The 26,746-nt window shown below is 40.0% G+C and overlaps 1 protein-coding gene across 3 annotated transcripts in view; it reads left to right on the top strand.

Annotated features, from left to right (window-relative positions):
• LOC129779191 (serine/threonine-protein kinase meng-po) overlaps nt 1-22,469 on the top strand; it is a 76,081-nt gene extending 53,612 nt beyond the window's left edge. Inside the window, exons 1-3 of one of the 3 annotated variants that reach the window (XM_055786490.1) lie at nt 13,391-13,707; nt 20,426-20,502; nt 20,617-22,469. In XM_055786490.1, the coding sequence (XP_055642465.1) occupies nt 13,659-13,707; nt 20,426-20,502; nt 20,617-22,017 (1,527 nt within the window). In that variant the 5' untranslated portion in view covers nt 13,391-13,658 and the 3' untranslated portion in view covers nt 22,018-22,469. Of the gene's footprint in view, nt 1-13,390; nt 13,708-20,425; nt 20,503-20,616 lie in introns of those variants that run through there. The other 2 variants (XM_055786492.1, XM_055786491.1) reach the window with 2 other exon arrangements.
• The last annotated feature ends 4,277 nt before the right edge of the window (nt 22,470-26,746 follow it).

The raw sequence follows: 26,746 nt of genomic DNA, 5'->3' as shown, positions 1-26,746 counted from the left end.
CTTAGGGATAATCGAGTGAAACCACCGGCCCAATTCATCTTCATTCCACTTGCGTTGCCAGTTAGCGATGGTATTTTTGCGGACTAAAGAATAAAATTCATTGAAGGCGATTTGACGCTGATAAAAATCGCCTTCAATTGCACCTACCTTTGCTAATGAGTCAGCCCTCTCATTACCCGGAATGGAGCAATGTGAAGGGACCCAGATAAAGGTAATGACATAACAGCGTCTGGATAAAGCACTCAAAATTTCTCGTATTCTCTCAAGGAAGTACGGTGAGTGCTTTTCCGGCCTCACTGAACGGATAGCTTCGACAGAGCTAAGACTATCCGTTACAATGTAATAGTGTTCAACAGGTCGTGAGGCGACGCTGTCCAGCGCCCAATGAATTGCTGCCAATTCAGCAATATACACTGAGCAAGGATTCTGAAGACTGTGTGAGGTGCTAAAAAATTCGTTGAACACTCCAAATCCTGTGGACTCGTTTATAGTGGACCCATCAGTAAAGTACATATTATCGCAATTGATACCCCCATACTTTTCATCGAAGATCGTTGGAGCGATCCTCGATCGTTGGTAATCTGAATATCCATGGATTTCTTGCTTCATGGACAGATCAAAATGCACAGAGGAATTGATGTAGTCAGGGAAACAAACACGGTTGGGAATATACGAAGAAGGATAAACCTGCATGGAGATGAATTCATGATATGAACTCATGAACCCGGAGTGAAAATTTAGCTCGATCAGCTGCTCAAAATTTCCGATCACCAATGGGTTCATGACCTTACACCGGATGAAGAACCGAAGAGATAATAAATTGAAGCGATCTTTTAGTGGGAGTAGGCCTGCCAAAACCTCGAGACTCATGGTATGCGTTGAGGGCATACATCCCAACGCGATACGGAGACAAAGATACTGAATTCGCTCGAGTTTAATGAGGTGTGTTTTGGCAGCTGATTGAAAACAGAAACTGCCATACTCCATCACTGAGAGAATAGTTGTTCGATACAACATTATAAGATCTTCTGGGTGGGCTCCCCACCAGGTGCCGGTAATTGTACGGAGAAAGTTTATTCTTTGTTGGCATTTTTTACTCAGATACCTAATATGGGCCCCCCAAGTACATTTGGAGTCGAACCAGACCCCAAGATACTTGAATGACATAGCATGAGTGATCGGTTTACCCAAAAGTTGAAGCTTTGGTTTTGCTGGTCTATGCTTCCTAGAAAAAACCACCATCTCTGTTTTCTCCGTGGAGAATTCGATCCTTAGCCCAATGGCCCAGGTTGGAAAGTTGTTCAAAGTATCTTGTAAGGGTCCTTGCAGGTCGGATTCGTTTGGTCCTACGACAGACACCACTCCATCATCTGCAAGTTGTCTTAGGCTGCAATTTTGTGTAAGGCAATTGTCGATGTCGCTTACATAGAAGTTGTACAAAAGGGGGCTTAAACATGAGCCCTGGGGGAGGCCCATGTAAGAGACCCGACTTACTGCCGAATCTCCGTGAGAAAAGTTCAAATGTTTCTCACAAAGCAAGTTATATAACATATTATTCAATAGAGGCGGCAGACCCCGAGAGTGTAATTTGTCTGACAAAACCTCTATTGAAACAGAATCGAAGGCCCCCTTTATGTCCAAGAATACTGAAGCCATTTGTTTTTTTTCGGCGTAAGCCATTTGAATTTCTGAAGAAAGCAACGCAAGACAATCATTCGTCCCCTTGCCCCTGCGGAACCCATATTGTGTATCTGAGAGTAGGCCATTCGTTTCAACCCATCGATCAAGGCGAAACAAGATCATTTTCTCCAACAATTTCCGTATACAAGACAGCATTGCTATTGGGCGGTACGAATTGAAGTCGGACGCGGGTTTTCCGGGTTTTTGAATAGCTATAACTCGTACTTGTCTCTAATCATCTGGAACAATATTATTCTCCAGAAACCGATTGAATAAATTCAACAAGCGATGTTTCGCCACATCAGGGAGGTTTTTCAGCAAGTTGAACTTAATTCTATCCGATCCCGGAGCAGAATTGTTACATGAGAGCAGAGCAAGAGAGAATTCTACCATCGAAAACTCGGAATCAAGATCGCACCTACCTTGTGGTATATCTCGAACAATGTTTTGCACAGGAGCGGAATCAGGACAAACCTTCCGTGCAAAATTAAAAATCCATCGATGTGAATATTCTTCGCTTTCATTCGTTGAAGAGCGATTTCTCATGTTTCGAGCCACTTTCCATAATTTTTTCATTGACGTTTCTCGTGACAAACCTCCCACGAAATTTCGCCAATAAGCACGTTTTTTCCCTTTGATCAAGTTTTTAAATTGATTTTCAAGGTCCAAATACGTCTGAAAATTTTCAGGGGTTCCACGTTTCCGAAAAGCTTTAAATGCATTCGATTTTTCTACATAAAGCTTGGAACATTGGCTATCCCACCATAGATTGGGAGGCCTTCGGGAAATGATGGAACCTGGGATGGGTTTCGTTTGAGCGCGAACCGCGCTGTCATAGATCAAACGAGAAAGGAAGTTATACTCCTCCAATGGAGGTAAACCATCTCTGGAATTGATGGCTAGAGCAATCGCGTCCGCATATTTTTTCCAGTCAATGTGTCTTGTGAGGTCATATACCATGTTTATAGATTCAGAAGAATTCGACCCAATGGTGATGGAAATTTTGATTGGCAAGTGATCACTACCGTTGGGGTTCTGGATTACATTCCACTTGCAATCTAACGATAGTGAATTCGAGCAAAGCGAGAGGTCAAGAGCACTTGGGTTAGCAGGAGGTTTAGGTACACGTGTTGTTTCCCCAGTGTTCAAAACGGTCATATTGAAGCTGTTACAAAGGTCATATATCAACAATGAACGATTGTCGTCGTACTGTTCCCCCCAGGCAGTTCCGTGAGAGTTGAAGTCTCCCAAGATCAATCGTGGCTCAGGAAGGAGTGAGCACATGTCATCAAGTTGTTTGCGGCTAACCGCAGCTCTCGGAGGCCAATACAAGCTGACAATACAGAGGTCTTTGCCTCTGATGTTTGCATGACAAGCAACAGCTTCGATCCCTCCAATAGGTGGAAGGTCAATTCTAAAAAATGAGTGGCACTTATTGATCCCCAAAAGCACCCCTCCGTATCTATCATCACGGTCCAAGCGTATAATATTAAAATCGTGGAAAGAGATATCATCTCGCGAAGAAAGCCAAGTTTCGGACAGAGCAAAAACATCACAATTGTAGTTATGAATTAAAATTTTGAATGTATCCAATTTAGGGGTAAGACTACGACAATTCCACTGTAAAACAGTGATATCTCCGACCTCTCTATTTGAATTAGACATCAAGAGAGATAATCATTGCAAGGAGGGGCCATGTATGCATCAATTGTTGCAAAATTGTCTTTAATACTGGAAGCATTGAGATGACAAGGGTTCTGATGGAGTCGGAAACATTAAAACACTTGAAGATTTGGTCCAAAAGGTCAGACAACTTTATAAATCCCGATTGGGAAGTTGAACTGGACGGAATAACAGGGACAGTTGGGGTTTTTGATGTCCCCTCGAGGGCCATTCGAAGGTGAATTATTCCCCCGGAAACCAGGAGGAACCTGATTTTGCTTGTCCGCTGCACTCGATTTTTTAGGCATGCTAACAGGGGGTATCACCGGAGGGGCTTGTCCTTGAACTTTGGGAGTGGTCACATTTTTGCGCCGGGGATTCCCTTGGAAAATGAACGGTGTGCCCCCGTTAGCTGTGTCCGCTTCTATTTCGTCAACGGGCAACGTGGCGAAGACATTTTGTGTGTTGATTGGTTGTTGTTGTTGGGCCAGTGGAGAAGCGCCCTTTAAAATATCCGCAAAAGTGCGTTTCGAGCGTTCCTTCAAAGAGCGCTTCTGTTTCTCCCAGCGACTCTTGTAATTTTCACAAACTGAGAGCTCGTGTGGGGATCCCCCGCAATATGGACATTTATGCTCAGTCGCACTGCAGGATTTCCCCTCATGTTGCTCTCCGCAAGTGGCACAGCGCTCCTTGTTGGCACAATAATCCGAAGTGTGACCAACTGACTTGCATTTGTTGCAAGTCATGGGCTTTGGCACGAAGAGTCGCACAGGTAGTCTCAATTTGTCCACCATAACGTAGTCAGGGAGGGCGGCACCAGCAAAGGTGACTCGAAACGAGTCGGACGGCGTAAATTTAGTTTGGTCCCCATCATGGGAAAGTTTCCCGAGTTGGCGACAGTCCAAGATTTTCACTTCCATTGAGGGGAGCTTCTTGAACTTGCCTTTTCCTTCTGCTTTTATTTGTTCGCTCGTCAGACCCGTTTCAGTTATCACCCCCTCAATTTCTACGTTATGGGAGGGTATAAATGTTCGATATTCGAGAGTGAAATGTTGATCAGCAACAATCTCGTTTGCGTGTTTCCGTTCATTCACGACAACTCGCAATTTGTTCGGTCTAACCCTGCGAATTTCAGATACAGAAGTGTATCTGGCCAGATCTTTCATGATCTGAATCACGTTAAGGTTTTTTCCTTTCGGTTTTGGCCGGAGGAAAACAACCCAAGGGCCAGTTCCAGGTGCATCTTCTGGATAAACTCTGACACGTGGAGCGGAGACAACAGAGGGGGAAGACGAGGACGTGGACGAGGACGAGGATGAGGATGAGGACGAGGACGAGGATTGGGTTGGATCGGAAGCATCAGAAGGGGGAAGCGAAATCGATGATGGGAGAAGGGGATTGGAAGTAACAGACAGATGGACTTGCGCCCTTTTAGTTTCCCTTTGTTTGTTTGGATTTCGGTTGTTGGACAGTTAAACGATGAGAGAAAAAAAATTATTCCTCTCGCGAGCGTCCGTCTTACCCTCAGTTCCCATATATGTTTTCGCACTCACTACAATTTTTCTAAATGTAGCTTCATCCTGTGAAAGGGCAAGGTTGTCATCAGGAGGTTGTTTTTCAATTTCTCTCGTTTGACGTCAGCAGTAATTGACTAGTGTACCGAACTATGTCTATGATGTGCACGTTTCAAAATATTCAGGTTTCTAGAAAAAAACAGAAACAGAGCATACACTGGAGGAAAGCCAAACTTTTCGCGCTTTGCTGAAACGTATTTAGAACAACACGTTTCAGTATCACAACATTTATTCTCACCAATGACTGCACGTGTGTCGCTTACAGTTGGTGACCGTAACGACATACAGTCTGTATTCGATTATCGGCTGTGTTTATGAAATCAGCATCCAGTAGTGGACGATGTTCGCTGAACGTATCGATTTTTGTAAACTATTTTCGTTTGGGAAAAACACATGCCACAAATTGTCACGCATTTTACCTTCGCGGGGTAGTAAAACCCTTGTTATGCTATTTCTGCCGACAGACGAAAGTTGTAATTCCTTTAAATCTGCCTTCCAGTTCAGCTGTTGGAAGCCGGCAGTTGTGACTTGATATAGGTCGAAGGCAAACCTTCACATCGGTAATTTATCGTTCCTTTGCCATTTAGTGTGAGTCCATTAAGCAGCATCTGTTCCGCTATCAGATGTTGTGGCTGTTAGTGACGACAAACGAGATCCCCCAACAGTAGCGTAAATGTTTATTACGGGGTGTTTTAAAGGTTTGTTTTTCTGCGAACGGGACCAACATAAAGTGAAATTTATTCCACTGAATTGTACCTGTTTTTCATTAGTTAACCGTGGGAACGAATTGACGCGCAATATGTACGCGTATTGGCCCAGTCGTAATAATCCACTGTTTACTGATTGAGTATCGATCTGTATCTGAATCGTCAATAAAGTTCACTGTCCATTCGCACTGCACGTTGGTAATTGATTTTCGATTCAAATAGACTTTATATCGCCCATCGTTAAACATTTCGAAAGTATTTTGGTTCGCTGCATTAGCCAAGAATCTGTTGGAGGACATAACTGTTGGCATGGTTTATATTTTACCTAGGCCTGGTTAATTATTCATAGTGTATTGCTTCTACTTTTTTCTGAGAAAGCATTCTATCACCTAAATAAAGTTTTCCAATATATCAGATCACGAATGAAAGACACATTTTAAATTGTTCCTACTCTAAATAGTATAAGCTTTATTTTCAACAACAAATAAACATCAAAACAACAGTCTATCGTCCAATACAAGTCCGATGTCAATCATTGACACAATCTCAAATGACACTTCGCTCTCTTGGTAGTCACTGCATGGGTTTCGCCGTAGTTAACACCAACGAATTGGATGTGAAAGAAACTTTGCATAGACGTCAATAAGATCTGTTCCATCACTCCATCCCGAAGTCACACCTGTAGCAAAATCGCTGGTCCGAAGGTCGTCAAATCTGTTACCAGCCGATATAATTAAACATTTGTTCGAAATCGTTCGAATAGCGTTGTTGCACCCTTTCCCACAGCGGGAATCTCTTTCTGCAGCTATCTGTATGTAGTAATGATCTACAAAGTCGATCTATTTTTAGATCTTTCGTTCGCAAATATGCAGAGAAATTAATTTCTCGCATCGCCGCCAATTTGACTGGATTCATGCTCGGAGCTCGGCTGAGTTGTCATCGCTGGATGCGATAACCGCTGCTGCTGCAAATATCAGAAATATTGAGGCGACACAATGATAGTTTTTCTGTTTTCATAGTTCTAACTCGTTTTGATTTTTTCTATGCGTAAACTATGTCTCAAACGGCCGCTTCCCACGCCCCCATCAACCAGACCAGACTCAACACAGATTTAAATTGATATGTAGATTTTTATTGCGATGTTATGAAGGTGGCAGTCTAACGCTATAAGCATAAAACACACCACCCGTGGAAAACTCCCAGAGAAAAACAAAACTTGGTTAGACAGGCTGGAAACAAACCTGCGGCCGTTTGCTTCCTTGTCGGCAGGAAAAAACAGTTTTTGTGAGCGCGTAAGATTGGGGGAGTGAGAGTACAACTACGTTGGAAGCTGGCTGACGCACAGTCACTCGGCGAATCAGATTGTGTTTATTCTAACGGTAACCCAAAGAATGCGGCGATCTCATAGCAGCTGTTCAAGCATACGCAAGGTAGGAGCGATCAGTTTCTCTTTCAGAACAAGATCAAGAAGCTGTGAAGAATCTCATTGAACAAAGTTTTTAAATAAATAACATTGGTGTGCAAAATATATAATCAAATGTATGAGGCTGTAATCGCCTTTTGAAAAAAGTGTTTCACTTAAATAATCAAATACACTTGTTTATTTCGCGAGTACTTTTTGTTCAATCACTGCTAACAAAGTGATTGGTTCGTTGCTTGTTACTTGATTTTGCGAGGAATGATGACCATGTACTTTGGGTGCACTAAATTGATGAGCAGGCACCCTGGTGTGACGTAACTATATGTCGAAACAAATTACTGCATACTGTCATTACTGTCACTATGCCACTACTCAACGTACAATTTTCTGGAGATACTGAAATTAATAATAAAAATAATGGGAGGTGGCTAGTTCTATGAAGAAGCTAAAATACTGAGAAAAGTTCTCTGAGCATTCTTACGTAGGATTACGTCTTTCAGTAACATATTGGGGTACAAATTGAAAATTGAAAATCGAGCACATCGTGAAAATTGTACAATTTCAAACGCTTATTGCTCAGTCATTTCATGATGCATTGATGAAATTTTTGCGTCAATCGATTTCGGCACTCCATTACAATTTTTTATATTGAAGAAAATAATATATGTCATTAAACTAACTATCGAACAACTGAAAAATCTCAACCCATATCCTAATGGAAATACCCACTTCTGATTGGTCGAAATTGATGACACATGCGGCGGGTCCCTAACAGAGATATCAGAATCAAGCTGCCTGATGGAAATCGGCATTGCAAATACATAAAAGCAGGGGGAACTTTTGCTCCCGCCGAAATGTGTTCCCTAACAGGGACATCAGAACCAAGCTGCTTGGGGGAAATCGGTATTGCAAATACATGAAAGTTGGGGGTGCTTTTGTTCCTACCGAAATGTATTCCCTAACAGAGACATCATAACCAAGCTGCCTGGGGGAAATGGACATTGCAAATACATGGAAGTAGAGGAAGCTTTTGTTCCTACCGAAATGTATTCCCTAATAGAGACATCAAAACCAAGCTACCTGGGGGAAATGGACATTGCAAATACATGAAAGTAGCGGGAACTTTTGTTCCCACCGAAATGTGTTCTCTAACAGAGACATCAAAACCAAGGTGCCCGGGGGAAATCGGCATTGTAAATATATGCAAGTCGGGGGCATTTTCATATTGCAAGTAAGGTAAGTGATATGATTAATTGTAGCAAATAAAATATAAATTTGGAACTTTAATGTTGGTTGCTTGGTGAAATTTCATATCAATGACCGATCGTGTATTGTGAAAAATTTAGCACAAGTGTAAGTGTTAAATTGTAAATGGTAGCAGTTGTGTTAAAAATGACTCGATATATGAAACGATTTATTTCACTTTTCATAAATAAAAACCAAGGTGTTTTCCCGCTCGAGAACGGTTCATTTGGTTTAAGCTCTCTGTTTTGTTGTGTTCATTTTCACTCAATGAAAGTTTATACGGCGAGAAAAATTGGAAAAGTGAAGAAATATTACAAAAAGTAATTTCCCATATTAGGTGTTATTGGTCCAATTACAATCTGCATTGGGTTGAATAAACACTCAGAAAGTAAAAGTTTTAAAAAAAATTCTTTTCCATTTCAAATATGTTTTCTCTATATTGAAGTAACATGTTTTTACTGATGAGAAAAATTGATAATTTTTGTTCGGTATTGGTAATTATCTTATTTTACATTGGTGAGATTTTATCCATACATAACACAGGAGGCACCTCGTCTAGGATCACAGAGGGCGGTTTTCATCATATCTCGTCCCACTTCGGTATCTTTTATCTGATACGCACCATCCAACGACTGTGGGCCATCCTTCTGTCATCATTACTCGATAAACACTGGTGGAGTGAACAAACAATACCCAACAACCAAACGAAACGGCCCTTTTCAGGGCCACTAAATCATTATCAAAGAGTTTAACGATGTAATTCTTCAAACATATCCAAAATCAACAGATAGCCTAACGGAATCCTACGTCAACTATGCGGTCGTGTCTAAGACACAACCCTCCTATGACTTTTTTCAAATTTGATAGCTTTATAGGAATAATCGCTCATAAACTAAAGGGTGTGTCACATCAAATTGCATCACGGAAAAAACGCTGTAGAAATTTAATTTTTAGGAATTATATCTTCAGCTTTCGCTTATAATCAGATAAGAGTGTATAGATCACGTTGGCCATGCTTCAACTGTCAATTTTTCGTAAATTTGGAAAAAATTCGTCGAACGAAAAAGAGCGTCGTGAATTAATCCTGCGCACTCATTTCGAGAATCCGGAGTTGTCACATCGGGACATCGGTAAGATGCTGGGAATCGTCCAATTCACGGTCAGCAGAGTACTAAAACGATGCTTCGAGAACCTAACCATCGACCAGAAGGTGAAGAACGGCAGAAATGGATGCTCCGTCAGTGAAAAAGATCACAAGCGCGTAGTTAAGCAGTTTAGACGTGATCCGAGAAGTTCGGTCCGGGATGTCGTCAATAAGCTCCGCAGAGGAAAAATTCAGCGTTCCGGAGGAGATTCGCAAGCAGAAACTATCCAAGTTTGCCAAAAAGTACATGGTGTGGCAAGCGATCTGCTCTTGCGGAAAGCGGAGCGCCCCCTTCGTGATGACCGGCACGGTAAACGGGCAGGTTTACCTTAAGGAGTGCCTACAGAAGCGCTTACTACCACTATTGAAGCAGCACGAGGGCCCGACCATCTTCTGGCCGGATCTCGCTTCGTGCCACTATTCAAAGGACGTGTTGGAGTGGTACGAAGCCAACGGGGTCACCTTAGTGCCAAAGGAAATGAACCCGCCCAACGCACCGGAGCTTCGCCCAATATAGAAATATTGGGCGATTATGAAGCAGGCCCTCCGGAAGAACCCAAAAGTTGTCAAATCGGAGGCGGACTTCAAGAGAAAATGGATTTCTGTTAAAAAAAAACTACAACCTGACGTTGTACAGAACCTTATGGACGGGGTAAAGAGGAAGGTGCGAGCATACGGGCTTGGGCTCGAAGTATGAATAAAAAGAAAATGCCAAAAGTTGTTTAATAGTTTTTATTTTACTGTCTAAAATTTTCAAAAGGATCGGTCTACTGGGCGAATTTCTACAGCGTTTTTTTCCGTGATGCAATTTGATGTGACACACCCTTTATTGGAATATTTGTTAAAGAAACTTCAAATCGAAATGCCTACAAGGAACCTTTCTGAGTATAGCCATTTCGAGATAATGTGACAACCCTTTTTCAAGGTCTAGTCGTGATTCATAATTTGCAGCAAAATATTTTCCAAAACTATATTACGATAAACTTTTCGAACCCGTAGTTTGTTACATTTTTATGTTCACTTGCACTGGAGCCTCAGTCTGTGTCTCTGAGCACTGCCTTTTCAGACTGGAAACGCATATTTTAACGGTTGTTCAATAAAAAATGAGAATGATTTCAATTTCAATTCCAAAAAACAGCAATTCAAAATGAAATCGTGAGTATTTTTGATTCGAAAGAAAGTTTGTATTCCGTTTGGGTTGGAGGAAATATGAGTTTTCCACAGCAATTGGGTTTTTTACTCAAGTGTAGTTTTTGAAATAGGCGTACACTGAGAAAAAAATTAGTACCCTTTTTTTAAATTTACAAATAAAACTTTAATTTGCAATATCTAAAATACATATATTTTTTTATTTTTCATATAAAATAGAAATTATGTAGGAATTTTAAAAAAATGATTACAAGATGGTAAAACTATTTTTGACGAACTTTGAGGAACATCGAATTTTTATGAATTTTCGAAACTTCGAATTTTTGTATAGTAAAAATCATTTAAGCCACAAATTATGACTCCTGATGTGATTTAAAATAAAAAAGCTCATTATCAATTTTCTTCTAAATGCAGCCATTCTCGAGATATTTAAAAAATATTTTTATTTTATTGTCCCTCATTATAGTAAATATACCCATTTAATATGTTTGTCGTGTTATACCGTCATGTTCATGAAATTTTATGAATTTGATTATAATTTTCAATAACTTTTTCAAATACATCATTATGGTAAAATATATGTTTAGGATTTACGTTGAAAAACATTTTGTTAAAACCCACTGGTTTTTTCCATGCGTGAAATTTTTATAAATTTAAACAAAGCAACATTGAGGTACTTGACAACTTTTACGCCGCAGTATCGCTTGGTGCTGCTGATTATAAAAGCATTTACAATGCAATGATTTATCAGTTTCATAAGGATGGAATTCCCTACAAGGATCGTCTGAAAGGATTCGCGTCGGACGGTGCGATGTATATTTTGCCACAGATCAACACATTGAATCGTTTGTTCCAGGCTGAAAAACCTGAATTCAAACATCAAGAGCTGAAAAATTTTCATTTGATCATTCTTACTAATATCTACAAGGATGTTTTTCACTATTAAATATGAAGATCATTTGAAAAGCAACAACAATTTTTACGTTGAAATAGCAGCAAAAGAAATTATTAAAACAATGGACAGCGAAAGGCAGATCATTTCAAAGGATATTTGTCGCAATTTTTTCTTGGAGCTGATCAAACAAATGAGAAAAAGATTTTATTTTGATGATTCGACGCTCAAGGCAGCGGCAATGTTAAATTCCAGAAACTTTTCCAATTTGCATTTTCCAGCATTAACGTTGTGTAAAAATCGTTTCCAGGATTCTACAATGGTAATGTACAAGATGTGGTGAATCAATTCCGAACCCTAAAGATAAAATTACTCCATGAGGAAATCACAGTTTCAGAAAACGAACATGTGCAGGGTTGGTGGATAAAAATTGGATGCCTAAATAGAATTGACGGTTCGCTTGCATTTTCGGCGCTTCGATGCGTTTTTTGTAACGTTCCCACTATTCCTCAGTCCTCGGCAACTGTCGAGCGATTTCTGAATGGACTTGACTTGGAGAACAAACTACATTATGAACAACATAAATTCAAAAAGGTCGCCGGTACCAAATGGTCGACTATGTATTTTTTTTACAATCTCATTATTATCGGTATCAAATGAAATGAAATAGAACGGGTAATTATTCTAACTAGTTCATCGCATCCGATTTTTTTCGTGTCAAGCCTTTGTTTGGTCGTTATGTACCAACTGCACCGAAAAATTAAAAACATACAAAATTTTGTGGCATACATTACACCGTTCTTGCAATATTCATCGGGAATGAGTAAAAATGTCAAAATAATACTTCATCTTCGAATAAATCAGATTCGGCCGATATCGCGAATTTTCCAAAATCTCAAATTGATACCTCACGTTTCCTAGTCCGTCTTCATGCGCAAAAATACCATGTAAAATCTGTTCACACTTTGCTTCTTCTCACTGTCTCCGTCCGCAACCAGTAGTAAAGACATTTTCGAAATTCAGCGCTCGGAAGGGTGTGAAGTTTACGCCCAACGAGACTTTTGGAAGAGATATATGGCAACGGGTGGAAGTTACCATTCGAACGTTATTTTAAGAAAACGCTTTCTTTACCGTCCCACGGTAAACAGAAGTTCGAGTCCGGCCCGTATGATGCTGGCCAATTCCTAGACCGCATCGTATCGCGTTTTCGCGCATTGGCGTCATCGGATTGCTGTCAAGGGTACCGCTGTATAGTAATTTACCACTTCCACTACGAGTTCGTTATTACTGATTCCGAGGTTGTCTCACGTGAGACGATGATGAACAGCATGATTTTGGTTGTAACCATTAAGTGATGAGGTTTAATTTATTAGTGGTGTTGTATAATTAGCTCAATGTCGAACAACTTGATTGTAGAGTCAATGTTGGTTTCTTTTGATTATCACGGTAAATACTGGGATACATCCAAATAAAAATCTATGACAAACAATCTCGAACACGCATATTTTACAATGTTCATCAAAATAATTATATGGGCTAGCCCCCCCTTATTATGACCCCCTGACCCCCTTATTATGAGCATGAAACATTGAAACCCAAAACTTCCATATTGGTTCCGTGCTCTCGAGCCTTCACCAATAGATAATGTAACATTGTCAGGTACTATTACCAAATTGTAGCAATTACTGCTACTTAGCGTGTTATTTTACGTTCTATGTCGCAGACCATTAGAACCGAAAAACATCCCCTTTCACATGGGTTATTTTGGTCCATTCCGGCAGCAAAACGAACCGGCGAATATAATCTAAATCAATCAAATATGATTTCCCCTGACATGTCTCGTCTGTTTCGTGTTATAGTTGTTAGCATCTTCGATCCACAAATAGAAGCACCTCTCATCGGAGATGCAATTCGAGACTGCATCCAAATTGAACTTTCGTTCCGGCTGACAGTTTCTCGTGTAAACTGAATTGCACCGGCTCGGAACAACTGTTGTTGGCGTTGGATGCCAGTTCGAAGAGGTGGTGGAGTCGAGATTTTTAATGTGGTCAGCTCGTGTATTTGTGTGTTCTATAAACAGAGCCATTAAAAAAGTAATATAAACAGCGATACATACGCGCCAGGACAAATTACTTTCGCTTGAAACTGGAAAAAAAAACTGTTTTCTAGTTCAGCAGTTTCTCAGATGTTCTCTGGTGTCCGTTTCGCGTGCGGATTTAGCAGATTTTATCGAGGTGAATACCATAATTCATTCATTGGTGACAGATTTTCAACGGTGGGGGTGAGTCAACGGTGAATTCTACGGTACTTTTATTATGGATAGTGACGCAGAATTTGTAGAAAATCGCACTTACTTTCGCTTGTTTAGCGGACTGCTTTCATTGTGTGTTTCAATGTGTTTTTGTAATAAACTTTTCAAACCCGCCGGTTTCTTTAAACATGATAAACAGAGAATTGTTTATATCGCTGTGGTGATGCTTAAAAAGTAGACTACGTAAACATATAAATCGTTAAACCGCACTGAGCGCCGCATGTATAGAAATTACTTCTAGAATAAAGTTTAGACATTGTTTCTAGCCGCTAATATTTGCGAGACTCAAACGCGCAAAATAAAAAATTTAAAAAAATTCCCATAGAGTAAACTTTAAATTACTGTAACGTTACACCGTTAAGTATGCGGTATCCAATCTAAATCGGTCATAACAATTAACTTCAAACACGTTTTTCTCGAAACTAGTTTTACTGAACCGATTTATGATGAAATTATATGAATACAATCTGCATGCATCTTTCTATCGCATGAACCAATAAAAATGATAATTTTTAAATTTAACTATTTTTAAAAAATTAGGGAACGGAAATAAAACATCAGCATTTTTGCTCTTCAAACGCGAAAGCCATTTTTTTTTTGTTTTTGCGCTTGGGGTTCTTGAAATAACGTTATAACGATTTGCCACGATTGTGCCACATTTACCAGAAAGACACTTACCCGAACGACAGCTACCCGAAAGACATTCACCCGAATCCCAATCACCCGAATGAAACAAATACCCGAATGCAACAGGAACCCGAATGGAACATTGACTCGAATGCAACGTTTACCCGAATTTAATATGTACCCGAATGTGCTATTTCCAGCTATATTTCATTAGAAGGTATTTTGATATTTGATTCTGATAAGCGTTACTAAAATGATCACATTTATAAATTAACTGATATCCAAATATTCGTATATTGCGTGGGTAGAGCAAAAACGAAAGTGGTGTAGTGTACTACATTTTGTTATGAAGAAGATGTATAGTTTCACCTTTATATGATTAAAATTATCAGTTTTGTAACTTCAAATTCTATCATTAACATTATTCAGTCTTTTGGATCACGTAGCCCATACACATAGAATAAAGCAGTCAATTTCAAGTAGTTGCCATAAAATTCATAAAATGAGATATTAAATAAAACAAAAACCAGGCTAAATTCTTAATCCAGACATGTATGTAATTTTGCATTGAAATATGTTAATATATTTCAAAACTAAAAATTAACCACGCAAACGTAATGCACCAGACAAACGTATGCCGTCCGACCTAACTGAAGGATTGTCTCCTATGTTTCAAACTAAACTTGCAATCGGTGGTTTCAGATTGAACTTTTAGTCGGAAAACTTGCATATGGTGGGTGCGAGTGGTCGCCGCTTCCGACGGCGTATCAGCGGCCGACTCGGATTCTGTCACCTCAACGGTTTGAGGCCGCCTACGTTCTTTGTCCTCGACAGATGGGGACTTGACCTCCATTACTTTGTCCTAACAATTAATTTCAATACAAAAAAAATTAATTCATAATAAAAATCGTGCTACTGTGGTAAATTTTTGAGACATGCTTCACATTTTTATTAAACAGTTTTATTATGCTTGCCTTGTAACATGTTTGTAACGTGTTTGTCTGTAGCGCCTCACATTAATCCCACATTAACAGAAATTTGACCCCCTTCCTGTTGACCGATTGATCTGAAATTTGGCCACATATTTCTTTAGATCTCCATCAAATGAATCATCAAATGAAAGGGCTTGACTAGTAGAACACAGTTATTTATGAGAAATACAAATCCAAGATGGCTGCAAAACGTATTAAACGAAAAGACTTGACTAGCAGAACAAAGTTGTTTATGAAAAATACAAATCCAAGACGACGGCCGCTACAAAATGGCGGACTACATATTCTCTCAAAACCCCATTAATATGGGTATCAAACGGAAGGCCTCGACTAGTAGAACACAGTTTTTTATGAAAAATACAAATCCAAGACGGTGGCCACTACAAATGGCGATATATATTTTTTTCAAGACCCAGTTATTATGGGTATCAAATGAAAGGGCTTGAAAAGTAGATCACATAACTTGAAAACTCCAAACCCAAGATGACCTCAATCACAAAATAGCAAATTACTTTTTGAAACGCTTTTGTTTAGCTTGAACTGCTTTAGCTGAACTGAAAACTCCTTATTCCATGACCTTGTAAAATCCAATTCGACCGTCGCTACAAAATAGCTGATTCCAGATTATCTAAAAAAATGTTGATCGGGATATGTGTATCAAATGAACGAACTTGACTTGGAGAACACACTATATATTTTTTGCAATCCACTCAATATTGATATCAAATGAAATGATTTGACTAATAGAATACAGTACAATGGTTTTACTATAGAGAAATATTATATTGAAACAGATAATGTACTAAAAACTAGAAAATAAAATAAGTAAAAAACTTTTTAAGTTAAACGGTTTCATTGTGATTAAACATAGCATTGTACTAAAAGCTAGAAAATAATTAAGCAAGTAGCAGTTAGCAGTTATTACACCCCTTCCTTCATTAATCTAGGGCATTGATGAGACTAAAATAAAATCATGGGGCATGTAATGGAATCGTTATCTGTGGATAATGGAAATTAAACGTGCCCCACGATTTTATTTTAGTATGGCTTCGTCGATGGTCTTTGCTGCCATGCGTATGTATCCTGCATCCTTTCTGCTCCTCTGCGATGATTTGATGTTGTTCGCAGTGAGCAGAAACTTTGGCGGTAATGATGCTGCTCAGTATTTTGCACAGACTCGATAGGCACGTTATCGGTCTGTACTATAATGGGTTCGATGTGTTGCTGTCTTACTGGAAGAGGAAGGTGACGTCACGGGTGGCGAATTCTGGAAGGTTGCGTGGGTTACGTAGCACCTTATTGAAGCACTCAGCTATATTGGGATGTGCGCCGGTCAGCTTCTTGTGCCAGAAGTTCTGAATACATCCGGGGCCCGGTACTGCCCAGTTCCTCAGGTACCGCGAGGCTTCGCGGAAATCGTTCTTTCCGACGATGATGGCTGGCATCTCTCCAATTTCACCACAACTCTCCGCCGCTACAAAATAGCTGATTCCAGATTATCTAAAAAAATGTTGATCGGGATATGTGTATCCCGATGCAGGAGATTCGCGTGCCCCACTCGCGAATGAATTGCTCAGCCGTACTGAACTTCGTCTCGACACATCGCTTGCTCTGTTTGTTCTGGAGCTTAGTTCCCTCTGCACCTGTTGCTTGATCTAATCGATTTGCGTTTGGGAGAGCACATTGTTGCGTACAATCGCTCTACGACTCGCGGTCATCGCGTTTTGGTCAAGCCCCCCGACGAACTCTGGATACGCTTCCTCGAACATTGCGAGTATTCGAAGGCGACCGCTCATGTCCGTCTCCAAAGCAGTGCAGATGTAATAGGCGCGGATCACGAATTTGTTCATATCGTGTGTTCATATAATACGGCGCTTAGTGGTACCCACAAGTGTGGATGACCGTCGTCTGGCAGTCGCAACACCTCATGGGCGGAGCGTTTCTTGGGTGATGTCGATGGCTGCTGTTTCCGTGTGACAGTAGCTATTCGGACTAAACGCTCTTACGCCCGTTCCAGGATAAGCTCCAGCTCGACGATCCTGAGTGATAAGAGATAGAAATCAAGTGAAGACTTAAAAATCGATTGCTAGAGGTTTCCGCCAATAAGGACGAAAACTACTATGAGAGAGGTTCAAAACGGTGTATATTATAAATTACTAGCTGACCCGGCAAACGTTGTTCTGCCGTATAATTTATTTCTAGAGAATATTGTGGTTGGTAGAAATAACGAATATATTTCAAGAGAGTTTGTTGTATTGTTCAAATCTGTAAAATTGATCTAAATGATGATTTTCACAGCGAAACATACATATGTGTACCTCTTGTTTTCGAATTTCCCTTTTTATTTTAAATATATAAATACAGTGGAATCCGTTCATAATGACATCGAAGGGAATCGATAAACGCGTCATAATAAGCGGACGTCATACAAAGCGTTTTGTTTCTTACAAAGAATTTGAAATGAAAACCAAACTTCGTTTGTAATTATGTCATAATAAGCGGTTTGTCAATATAAACGGAGTCATACTAAAAGGATTCTACTGTAGATATGCATAGTCATTTTTTTCGAATTTTTCCAATCATCTCAAATATTTTCCAAAGTACTCTATCATTCTACTAATTTGGGTGAAGACAAACTCACAAAATATATGGACGACGTAGATCTGATCAGCCGTTCTCCCGATGATGAGTTATACGTACGTGGGAAAAACTCTCTTTTATATATGAAGATGAGCTGTATCAATACCTGTAACCAGAGCAGCAATTAATATCACAGCAATTAATATCACAGCAATTAATATCACAATTTTATAGGATTTCCCAGACTTTTTAGCACGCTCCCTGATATTCTGACGAACACTTAATTTATCCTGATTTTTCTGAAATGATCCTGATCTTTCCTGATTTTCGTTCTCTTTACATTATTCATAATAAATATACTGGTTTTCATGTCAAAGTTTTCTGTCATGATAGTTCTCGGGTGCGTGATCCCTTGGTTTCCCATCATTGAAGTTGATTCTACTTTGAATCAAATGATGGGAAACCAAGGGATCACTCTAAAGAAGCAATTAATATCTCAATTTTATAGTTATATCATCAGTGCATTAAGCGTTTCAATATATTAGAACAAAGTGTCCGAAATATGATTCAGAACGGTACCTGGCCTTCGCTCGAAGAAAGATATACTCTGTTTCTGGTGGGATTTGGAATGGATTCTGTATTATGAGCTACTACCAAGCAACTTGTTTCTCACATGTAAGGCTCGCAATAGTTTTCGGCGAGGAAATAAACTTGTTCTGGGCGGATAGAATATTTAAGCTGTGTGAAAGATGGTGAAAGATTGTGAAACAGAACTATGGATATAGCATTAAATCATAATCCTTTGACTGAATATTATGTTTTTGTTTTCCCGAAAATCGACATTAACTTTTCGGACAACCATTATGAGTAATTTATTATGAGCAATTCTGATTTATCCTGATTTTTATTTTCATTCTTCCTGATTTTTAAAAATTATAGTTGGCAACCCTGGCTGTAACTGATGTTAAAATGAAGCCTATACACCAAAGTATGTCAGGGTTTTCATTATTCAATTATTTATAAAGTTTAGAAAATTTACATTTAAAAATGAAGTGTTCGGAATTTGAGAATGTTTGGAATATGAGACAACATCGTATGCGAGGATTTTTTTTATCAGCGAAAGCAAACTTAAACTTGAAGGGAGCTTGTTCTGTAGCCAGATAGAATTGTTACCTTGTGAGCTGTCCAAAAGCACCCTTCACGCATGGTTCGTCGTCATCGAGCTAGCATTCTTGGTACTTTGTCGGAACCGGGTTGTACAACTTCGGAACGCGTATTATGGCCACTAGGCACTGCTTAACACGTTCCTCCACACAGACGATTTCTTCGGACAGTACTATGGTTGGCACCGTATTTTCTCACGATATCTCGATCCGAGAGACCTGGGTTTTATATGATTCTTCTTACTCTGAACCATTCGGGCTACGCTTGAACGAACACTCCAACGATATTCAGCTATTAATTGGAATTTAGCTTCGGCATAATTTTGTACCGACCATACTAATATATATTAACACCAATAGGTAAACGATAAAATTTTTCCCTCTGTAATGTTTACTAGGGTCCAGAAAAATCCAGCCTTGTTGTGAACCCGTAGGTACAGAAGAATCTAATTGCATATGGGCGGTCCACGGTTATACCATCTAATACACACATGAAGTCAGTTGATAACATATAATCCAACGTATATATGATCCCATTCGCCCCATGTTGCCTCACATCGGTGGATCGACTCAGCTGCGGGTGTTCTTATCTCGACTAACGAACGAAATTCAATATTGTATGTGCCAGTAAGCATCACGTTTTCCGGGTCTCGGAAATAAAATTGGCTATAAATAGAAGAGCAGTTTGTGCAGCCACTCGGCACTTTATTCTCGGTAGGACACAAATAAAACTGTTCTCGCGGATCAATCAGGAGGAGGGAGGGGGTGGCGAAATAATTATATCCGAGATGGGATATTTTGATTGGGTTTTATCGTCAAGTTATCAGAATTCGTTTTGGAGGGTTGATAACCGTGGAAAATCGATAACATAATGATTGTTTGTAAGCCGTGCGAAGCGAAATGTTTTCGGCCTATTTAATGAATTAATTTTTCCTTTTTTTAAAATCTCAATCTACTTAGTTTCAGTACACCTTTTTCATCGTTTTTAAAATGTTGTAGCCTTTTCCCGTTAGTTAACAACAAAATAAATAAAACATTGACTTATAGCAACAACTGCAGAATAACTATGTTCTGTACTATTTTGCGGTCTACAAATGTGAAGAGAATATCACATTTCTTTACAGCGAATTATCCAACAAGAATGTTTACGGGTGGTAATTAATGGTAACAAGGCATACAATGGCTAGGACATGGATGTTTACGGAAATCTCGGCCATTTAATATGCAAGGTGGTCAGAGAGGAAGGTTATCCTTTATTTTTTTGAATAATTTTTTGCAGCTAATACTGGATTGTCCGGAAGTAGAAAATACTTGAAATATTCTTGGCATGTAAAACAGCGGCAACCAATTCGAAAGGTTCGTCTATTTAAAATCGCCTGTTGTATTTGATGTAAATGTTACTCTATTGCTTACTTTAATGTGTCACATTTCCACCAGGCTCACACAGGTTTTCTTTCTTTCACTTTCCAGATGAGAAATATACCGAAAGCCGTCGCGATGAAGCTTTCCGAGAGTAAATCCGACACCTCGATCATCACCAACTTGTACAAATCAATAAATAGTAATTACCGAAGGCTGTCGAACACGACCAGCCTGCTGCATCGGATACCCGACATGGATATCGCCTTCATGAACATAAGCGATGAATACGATATCGAGAAGACGATAGCGGAGGGCTGCTTCGCCAAGGTGTTCCTAGCCGATCACCGACCAACCGGGACCACTGTTGTGCTCAAAGCAATACATACCGAACTGACGACGCTGAAAGAGTTCATCAAAGAGTTTCACTACAATTACCAGCTCAGCCATCATCCGAACATTCTCAGCTGTTATCAGGTTATGTTCCAAACGAAGGAGTACTACATCTATGCACAGGAACATGCACCCTTCGGGGATCTGGCAGCTAATGTTGGCGCCAACGGATTGCAAGAATCGAGCTGCAAGAAAATAGCCGAACAGCTCAGTTCTGCGCTAGGGTTTATGCATCTGAAGGGTCTAGTGCACCGTGATCTTAAGCTCGAAAATATCCTAGTATTCACGCCGGACTTTTCTCGCGTAAAGCTGTGCGATTTCGGAGCAACCACCCGCGAGGGAATGCTAGTCAGTAAGAACAGTAAAACGTGGATGTCATTCCTACCACCAGAAGTATTAGAGGTTGTGAAAAATGAGCGGTTCATCTGCAAGGCATCTTCTGATTCGTGGCAGTTTGGAATCGTCCTGTACGTTTGTTTGATAGGTTCTACTCCCTGGAAGTCAGCCGATTGGGTGCGAGACCCGAAATACGCTGCCTTTATGAAGTACCAGAAACGAGAAACCACAAAGATTCCGGATAATTTCCGAAGGTTCACACCTCGATTGCTGCGTGCATTCCGGCGAATTTTCGACCACACCGAGGAAGATCGGGCCAAAGTGAGTGATATTATGAAGTACATGAAAAATAAATGGTTGGACAACAAGATTACAGCATCAAAATCAACCTCAAATATCGCCAGCAATACCCAACAGCAAGCATCTTCCGACCAAGACTCAATAAGGTACATTAACCATCGAGAAAGCCGGAATTCGTTCGATGGGCGACTACGGGCTCGAAGGATGACCAGCTTCGGAGGTTTGACCCCCGAGCCAATGCCGACTGCTGGGATAGACCAGGAGGCGGTGCGTAAAAAAGTATGGGAATGGCTCGAGTCGAATGATCTCAATCGGCCCGACAGTATGGATGACGTTGTCGATTTTTCCTTCTGGAAAAAGAGTGAACTGAAATCTTATCAGTACTCCAAGCGGGAAACAATAATTGCGTCGGCTTCTGTGACCACAACGGCGTCGCAATCCAGGGAAGTTAGTAGCTCGAGCAGGGCCTATCGATCTAAGTAAGAATCGTGTGAGTCTCTTGTCGTACTCCAAATGTATTCACCGGTCCCGAGATCTAGTGAGTGTAGAACCCCAACTGTTCCGAGGTTTGGGCCTTGATCCTCCCTCTGTTCGTCCGGTAGAAAATAGGTAGTACATGTGATTATATTAATTATATGTGTGATACAAGTGAAAGAATAAACCAAGAATACAAGCAAAGTCAGCAAAAGTGCGTAGTCGGTACAATTGAGATAGTATAGTTCAGTAAACTTTTAGCAGGTGATAAAACCTCTAGAGAGGTATATATATTTATATATACATACATATTGAATGCCAAATTGAGAGCGGGATATAAATATAATGTTCGACGCGTAAAATGATTGTTTCCAATAAATGTTATGATGGTATAAATGTGAAAAGGAAAAACCAGTGTTATGCATTAGAAGCATTATTGATGGGTGTCTTCGAGCTATACAGAGGACTAGTTTTTGAAATTGTTTATAATAAAAAAAAATTACTTTAGTAATTCATAAAAAGTCGTTTTGCTCAAGAAAGAAATGCAACAATTCATTTGAAAGAGAAACTGTGCAAAAACTAGTCAACAACGACGCCGATCAGGGGAAGGGAAGTAATTGGTATTCATGGTCAGGCGGGTCGCCTCTATAGCATGGGTCCTCTGCGATTATTATGGGAAGAATAATCGTCCGTAAAAAGGGGCAAAAGCGGTGGGTGATATGATTCTGTAAACGCGAAATGGTATTGACCCTTTGACGAAATGAATGTGTTCATATACACGACGTAGAAGGATATTCAAGTGAACAGATGCTCAATAGCCTGCTCATTTGTTGGCAGCAGGGCTCTGCATAGTCATAGTCAACTAAGGATAGTCAGCTGACTATCTGATTGGCTATATCCGTATTGACGAATTTACGTTAGATTTACAACCAGATGGCGCAGCGAGTAAAATGAGGATGTTTTGTTTTTTTGGTATGAAACTCGTTCAAATTTATCAAACATAAAATTTTCGAAGATTATCTATGACTTTGGTCAAATCGTGTGTTGAAACCATTGTAAATATACAAAACTCCTACTTTCTTACCATATACAAACACCCTCACTTTTGTGGTTCTGAGCTCTAATGTAGATGTCGCATGAGCTGATTCAGCTTTGCGTAAATTCGTCAATTGATACAGTCTACCTTAGGCTGATGTCACATAAGGCGGATTCGCTGCCGCGGATATCATGGCGGTTTTTTTCAGCTGACACACACTGCGATTCCACAGGCGGTTTCATTATTCTACCAGAGAACTGTCAGTTTCATTTGTTTTGTTTTTGAGTGTGCTTTGAGGTGCTGGAACAAAAAATAGTCAACAATATACGTTATATTAAATTAATTAAGTTATATAGACTTACCGAATCATTTATTTCTTGAAAATCGTTACTCTATTAAAGGGTGTGTCACATCAAATTGCATCACGGAAAAAACGCTGTAGAAATTCGCCCAGTAAACCGATCCTTTTGAAAATTTTAGACGGTAAAATAAAAACTATTAAACAACTTTTGGCATTTTCTTTTTATTCATACTTCAAGCCCAAGCCCGTATGCTCGCACCTTCCTCTTTACCCCGTCCATGAGGTTCTGTACAACGTCAGGTTGTAGTTTTTTTTTGAACAGAAATCCATTTTCTCTTGAAGTCCGCCTCCGATTTGACAACTTTTGGGTTCTTCTGGAGGGTCTGCTTCATAATCGCCCAATATGCCTCTATTAGGCGAAGCTCTGGCGCGTTGGGCGGGTTCATTTCCTTTGGCACGAAGGTGACCCCGTTGGCTTCGTACCACTCCAACACGTCCTTTGAATAGTGGCACGAAGCGAGATCCGTCCAGAAGATGGTCGGGCCCTCGTGCTGCTTCAATAGTGGTAGTAAGCGCTTCTGTAGGCACTCCTTAAGGTAAACCTGCCCGTTTACCATGCCGGTCATCACGAAGGGGGCGCTCCGCTTTCCGCAAGAGCAGAACTTTTTGGCAAACTTGGATAGTTTCTGCTTGCGAATCTCCTCCGGAACGCTGAATTTGTCCTCTGCGGAGAAGAACAACAGGCCCGGCAGCTGACGAAAGTCCGCTTTGACGTAGGTTTCGTCGTCCATTACCAGGCAATGCGGCTTCGTCAGCATTTCGGTGTACAGCTTCCGGGCTCGCGTCTTCCCCACCATGTTTTGCCTTTCGTCGCGGTTAGAAGCCTTCTGAACCTTGTATGTACGCAGGCCCTCCCGCTGCTTGGTCCGCTGGACGAATGAACTTGACAAATTCAGCTTATTAGCGACATCCCGGACCGAACTTCTCGGATCATGTCTAAACTGCTTAACTACGCGCTTGTGATCTTTTTCACTGACGGAGCATCTATTTTTGCCGTTCTTCACCTTCCGGTCGATGGTTAGGTTCTCGAAGTATCGTTTTAGTACTCTGCTGACCGTGGATTGGACGATTCCCAGCATCTTACCGATGTCCCGATGTGACAACTCCGGATTCTGGAAATGAGTGCGCAGGATTAATTCAAAACGCTCTTTTTCGTTCGACGACATTTTTCCAAATTTACGAAAAATTGACAGTGAAGCATGGCCAACGTGATCTATACACTCTTATCTGATTATAAGCGAAGGCTGAAGATATAATTCCTAAAAATTAAATTTCTACAGCGTTTTTTCCGTGATGCAATTTGATGTGACACACCCTTTATACTATTATACTCCTGCGAGTAAATAACGGGATCGTGTTATTTGTTGTTGAAAAATGACAGTAGAGTTCAAGTGTGTGCGTTTGACAATATTGATGCATAATACACGAACACTCATATACACTCCGCAATGAAAACCGCCGCGGAGCTTCATTTCATCGAGCCTCCGCCGCGGATTTGAAATCGCTTCCAAAACCACTCCGCTCTGTGTGACATGGCTCATTCACAATACACTGTAGATCCACTCCGCTGCGGTTTTACTCTTGGAATCCGCGGCGGCGAATCCGCCTAATGTAACATAGGCCTTAAGCTTAAGCTCATGCTCTTGACACTAGATTGCCCAAGCAAGTCATTTTTACTGCTTTTCAATTTCAATTAAAAAAGCTGTTATGTATATAATGGCACAGTTTCTTAGAATGTTGTGACTTTTTACACAACATATAACAGTGTTTATTGATAATTGTAGTTATCTCCCCCCTCCTTCATTTCCGAAGATATATGTGTGTTATACCTATATAGCCCAAAAGCAGTCATTTTGGCTGCTTGAGGAATTTCAAATAATAAAATGGCTTTTATTACTGAATTCAGTAAATTTGTATTGGAAGGCAGTTTTAATTTATTTTTTTCGATTATCGTCACATGATAACATACAAGTACATGATAAATTGTCACTTTGGGCGTATTGATAAGTTGCAGTTTCTCAAAAATCTAAAGTAGTAATTGTTACTCGAATTTTTGTGCAGTAATACTTGTTCAAACAAGTTGTTTTATTTTATTGTTGTTTATTAGTTCTTTTGAGGCCTAAGTGCAGGAAGTTGGTGTTGAATAAAAATGAGTTATTGGAAAAGTAAACGAACATAAGTGAAGAGTGCTTCCATGTACTATAGAATCAGATGCAATAATTTTTCTGAACTATTGTGTGGAGATGAGGCAGTTTGTATTCAAAGTGAAACATTTGACACTGAAGAAAAATTATGGAAGATGGTCTCATCTCGTTGATAATAGATAACAATATTATCAAGCATATAAAAAACGCACAAATGTAGACTGCTGAATTTTGAGGAATGACTGAACAACAGAATTATCTGAAATATGTACCTTTATTGGGATTTTATATGCTTGTGGAGCTTTGAGAATATTGAGAATAGTCCAGCTTGCTATCAGCCAGGGCAAAATATTACAATTGACGAGCAATCATTTTCCACAAAAACCAAATGCAGATTTTCACAGTATATGCCCAATAAACTCAATAAACTTGGCATACAATTGAAATGAATGTTTTGAATGGTGTTTCTTATTTAGAGAAATATCATCAATGTTTCTCAGTGAACACGTTGTTCTGTCAAGCCATTTACAAGATGTTCAAGAAATATCACGACCAATTTTCCCTAGAATGTCACTCGCGACAAAATTATCGACAAAAAAACAAATCTGGTTGGAGCCATTAGAAGAAACAAAAGGGAACTATACAAATACACCCAGGTTTTTTTTTACGCGGGGGATACCTCGTAGAAAAAACCGCGTCAATTGGAAAATCCGTGTAAAAAACCGCGTCAATCCAAAAATCTGCGTAAAAATAACCGTAAAAATAATTGGAAAATCCACGTAAAAAAAACCATGTCACCTAATGATAGATATCAAATGGGACTATTCTTATGTATAACGGAAGTGTTGCTCGCTTCCGAAAACCCGTGGTTTTTTCCTGCAATTTCGTTGGTTACTGGTAGCTAAGTTCGTTTTTCCTCACGAATTATCTGCTGTTGCTAGAAGATTCCCTAGTAGTTTGTACACTCTTCTGCCGATGCAGGAAAAGACATTCACGAATCGCTGCCCGTAAAAACCCCGTTCCGTTGTACCGCCCGGCGAGCTCCCCGTTACCCAAAACCTAAAATCCACGTAAGAATCGTGATAAGGTGCGGCATTAAGCGCTAACCTCCGTTACAAGCACTAATTACCGTGATATGCTATGAGGGAGCATGAGAGAAAAATGTGAGCTGAGGGAGAGATGTGTACCGCGTAAAAA

The sequence above is a fragment of the Toxorhynchites rutilus genome, chromosome 3, assembly GCF_029784135.1.
Source record: "Toxorhynchites rutilus septentrionalis strain SRP chromosome 3, ASM2978413v1, whole genome shotgun sequence".
In the NCBI taxonomy this organism is placed as follows: domain Eukaryota; kingdom Metazoa; phylum Arthropoda; class Insecta; order Diptera; family Culicidae; genus Toxorhynchites; species Toxorhynchites rutilus.
This window is presented reverse-complemented; position numbering and strand designations above follow the sequence as displayed.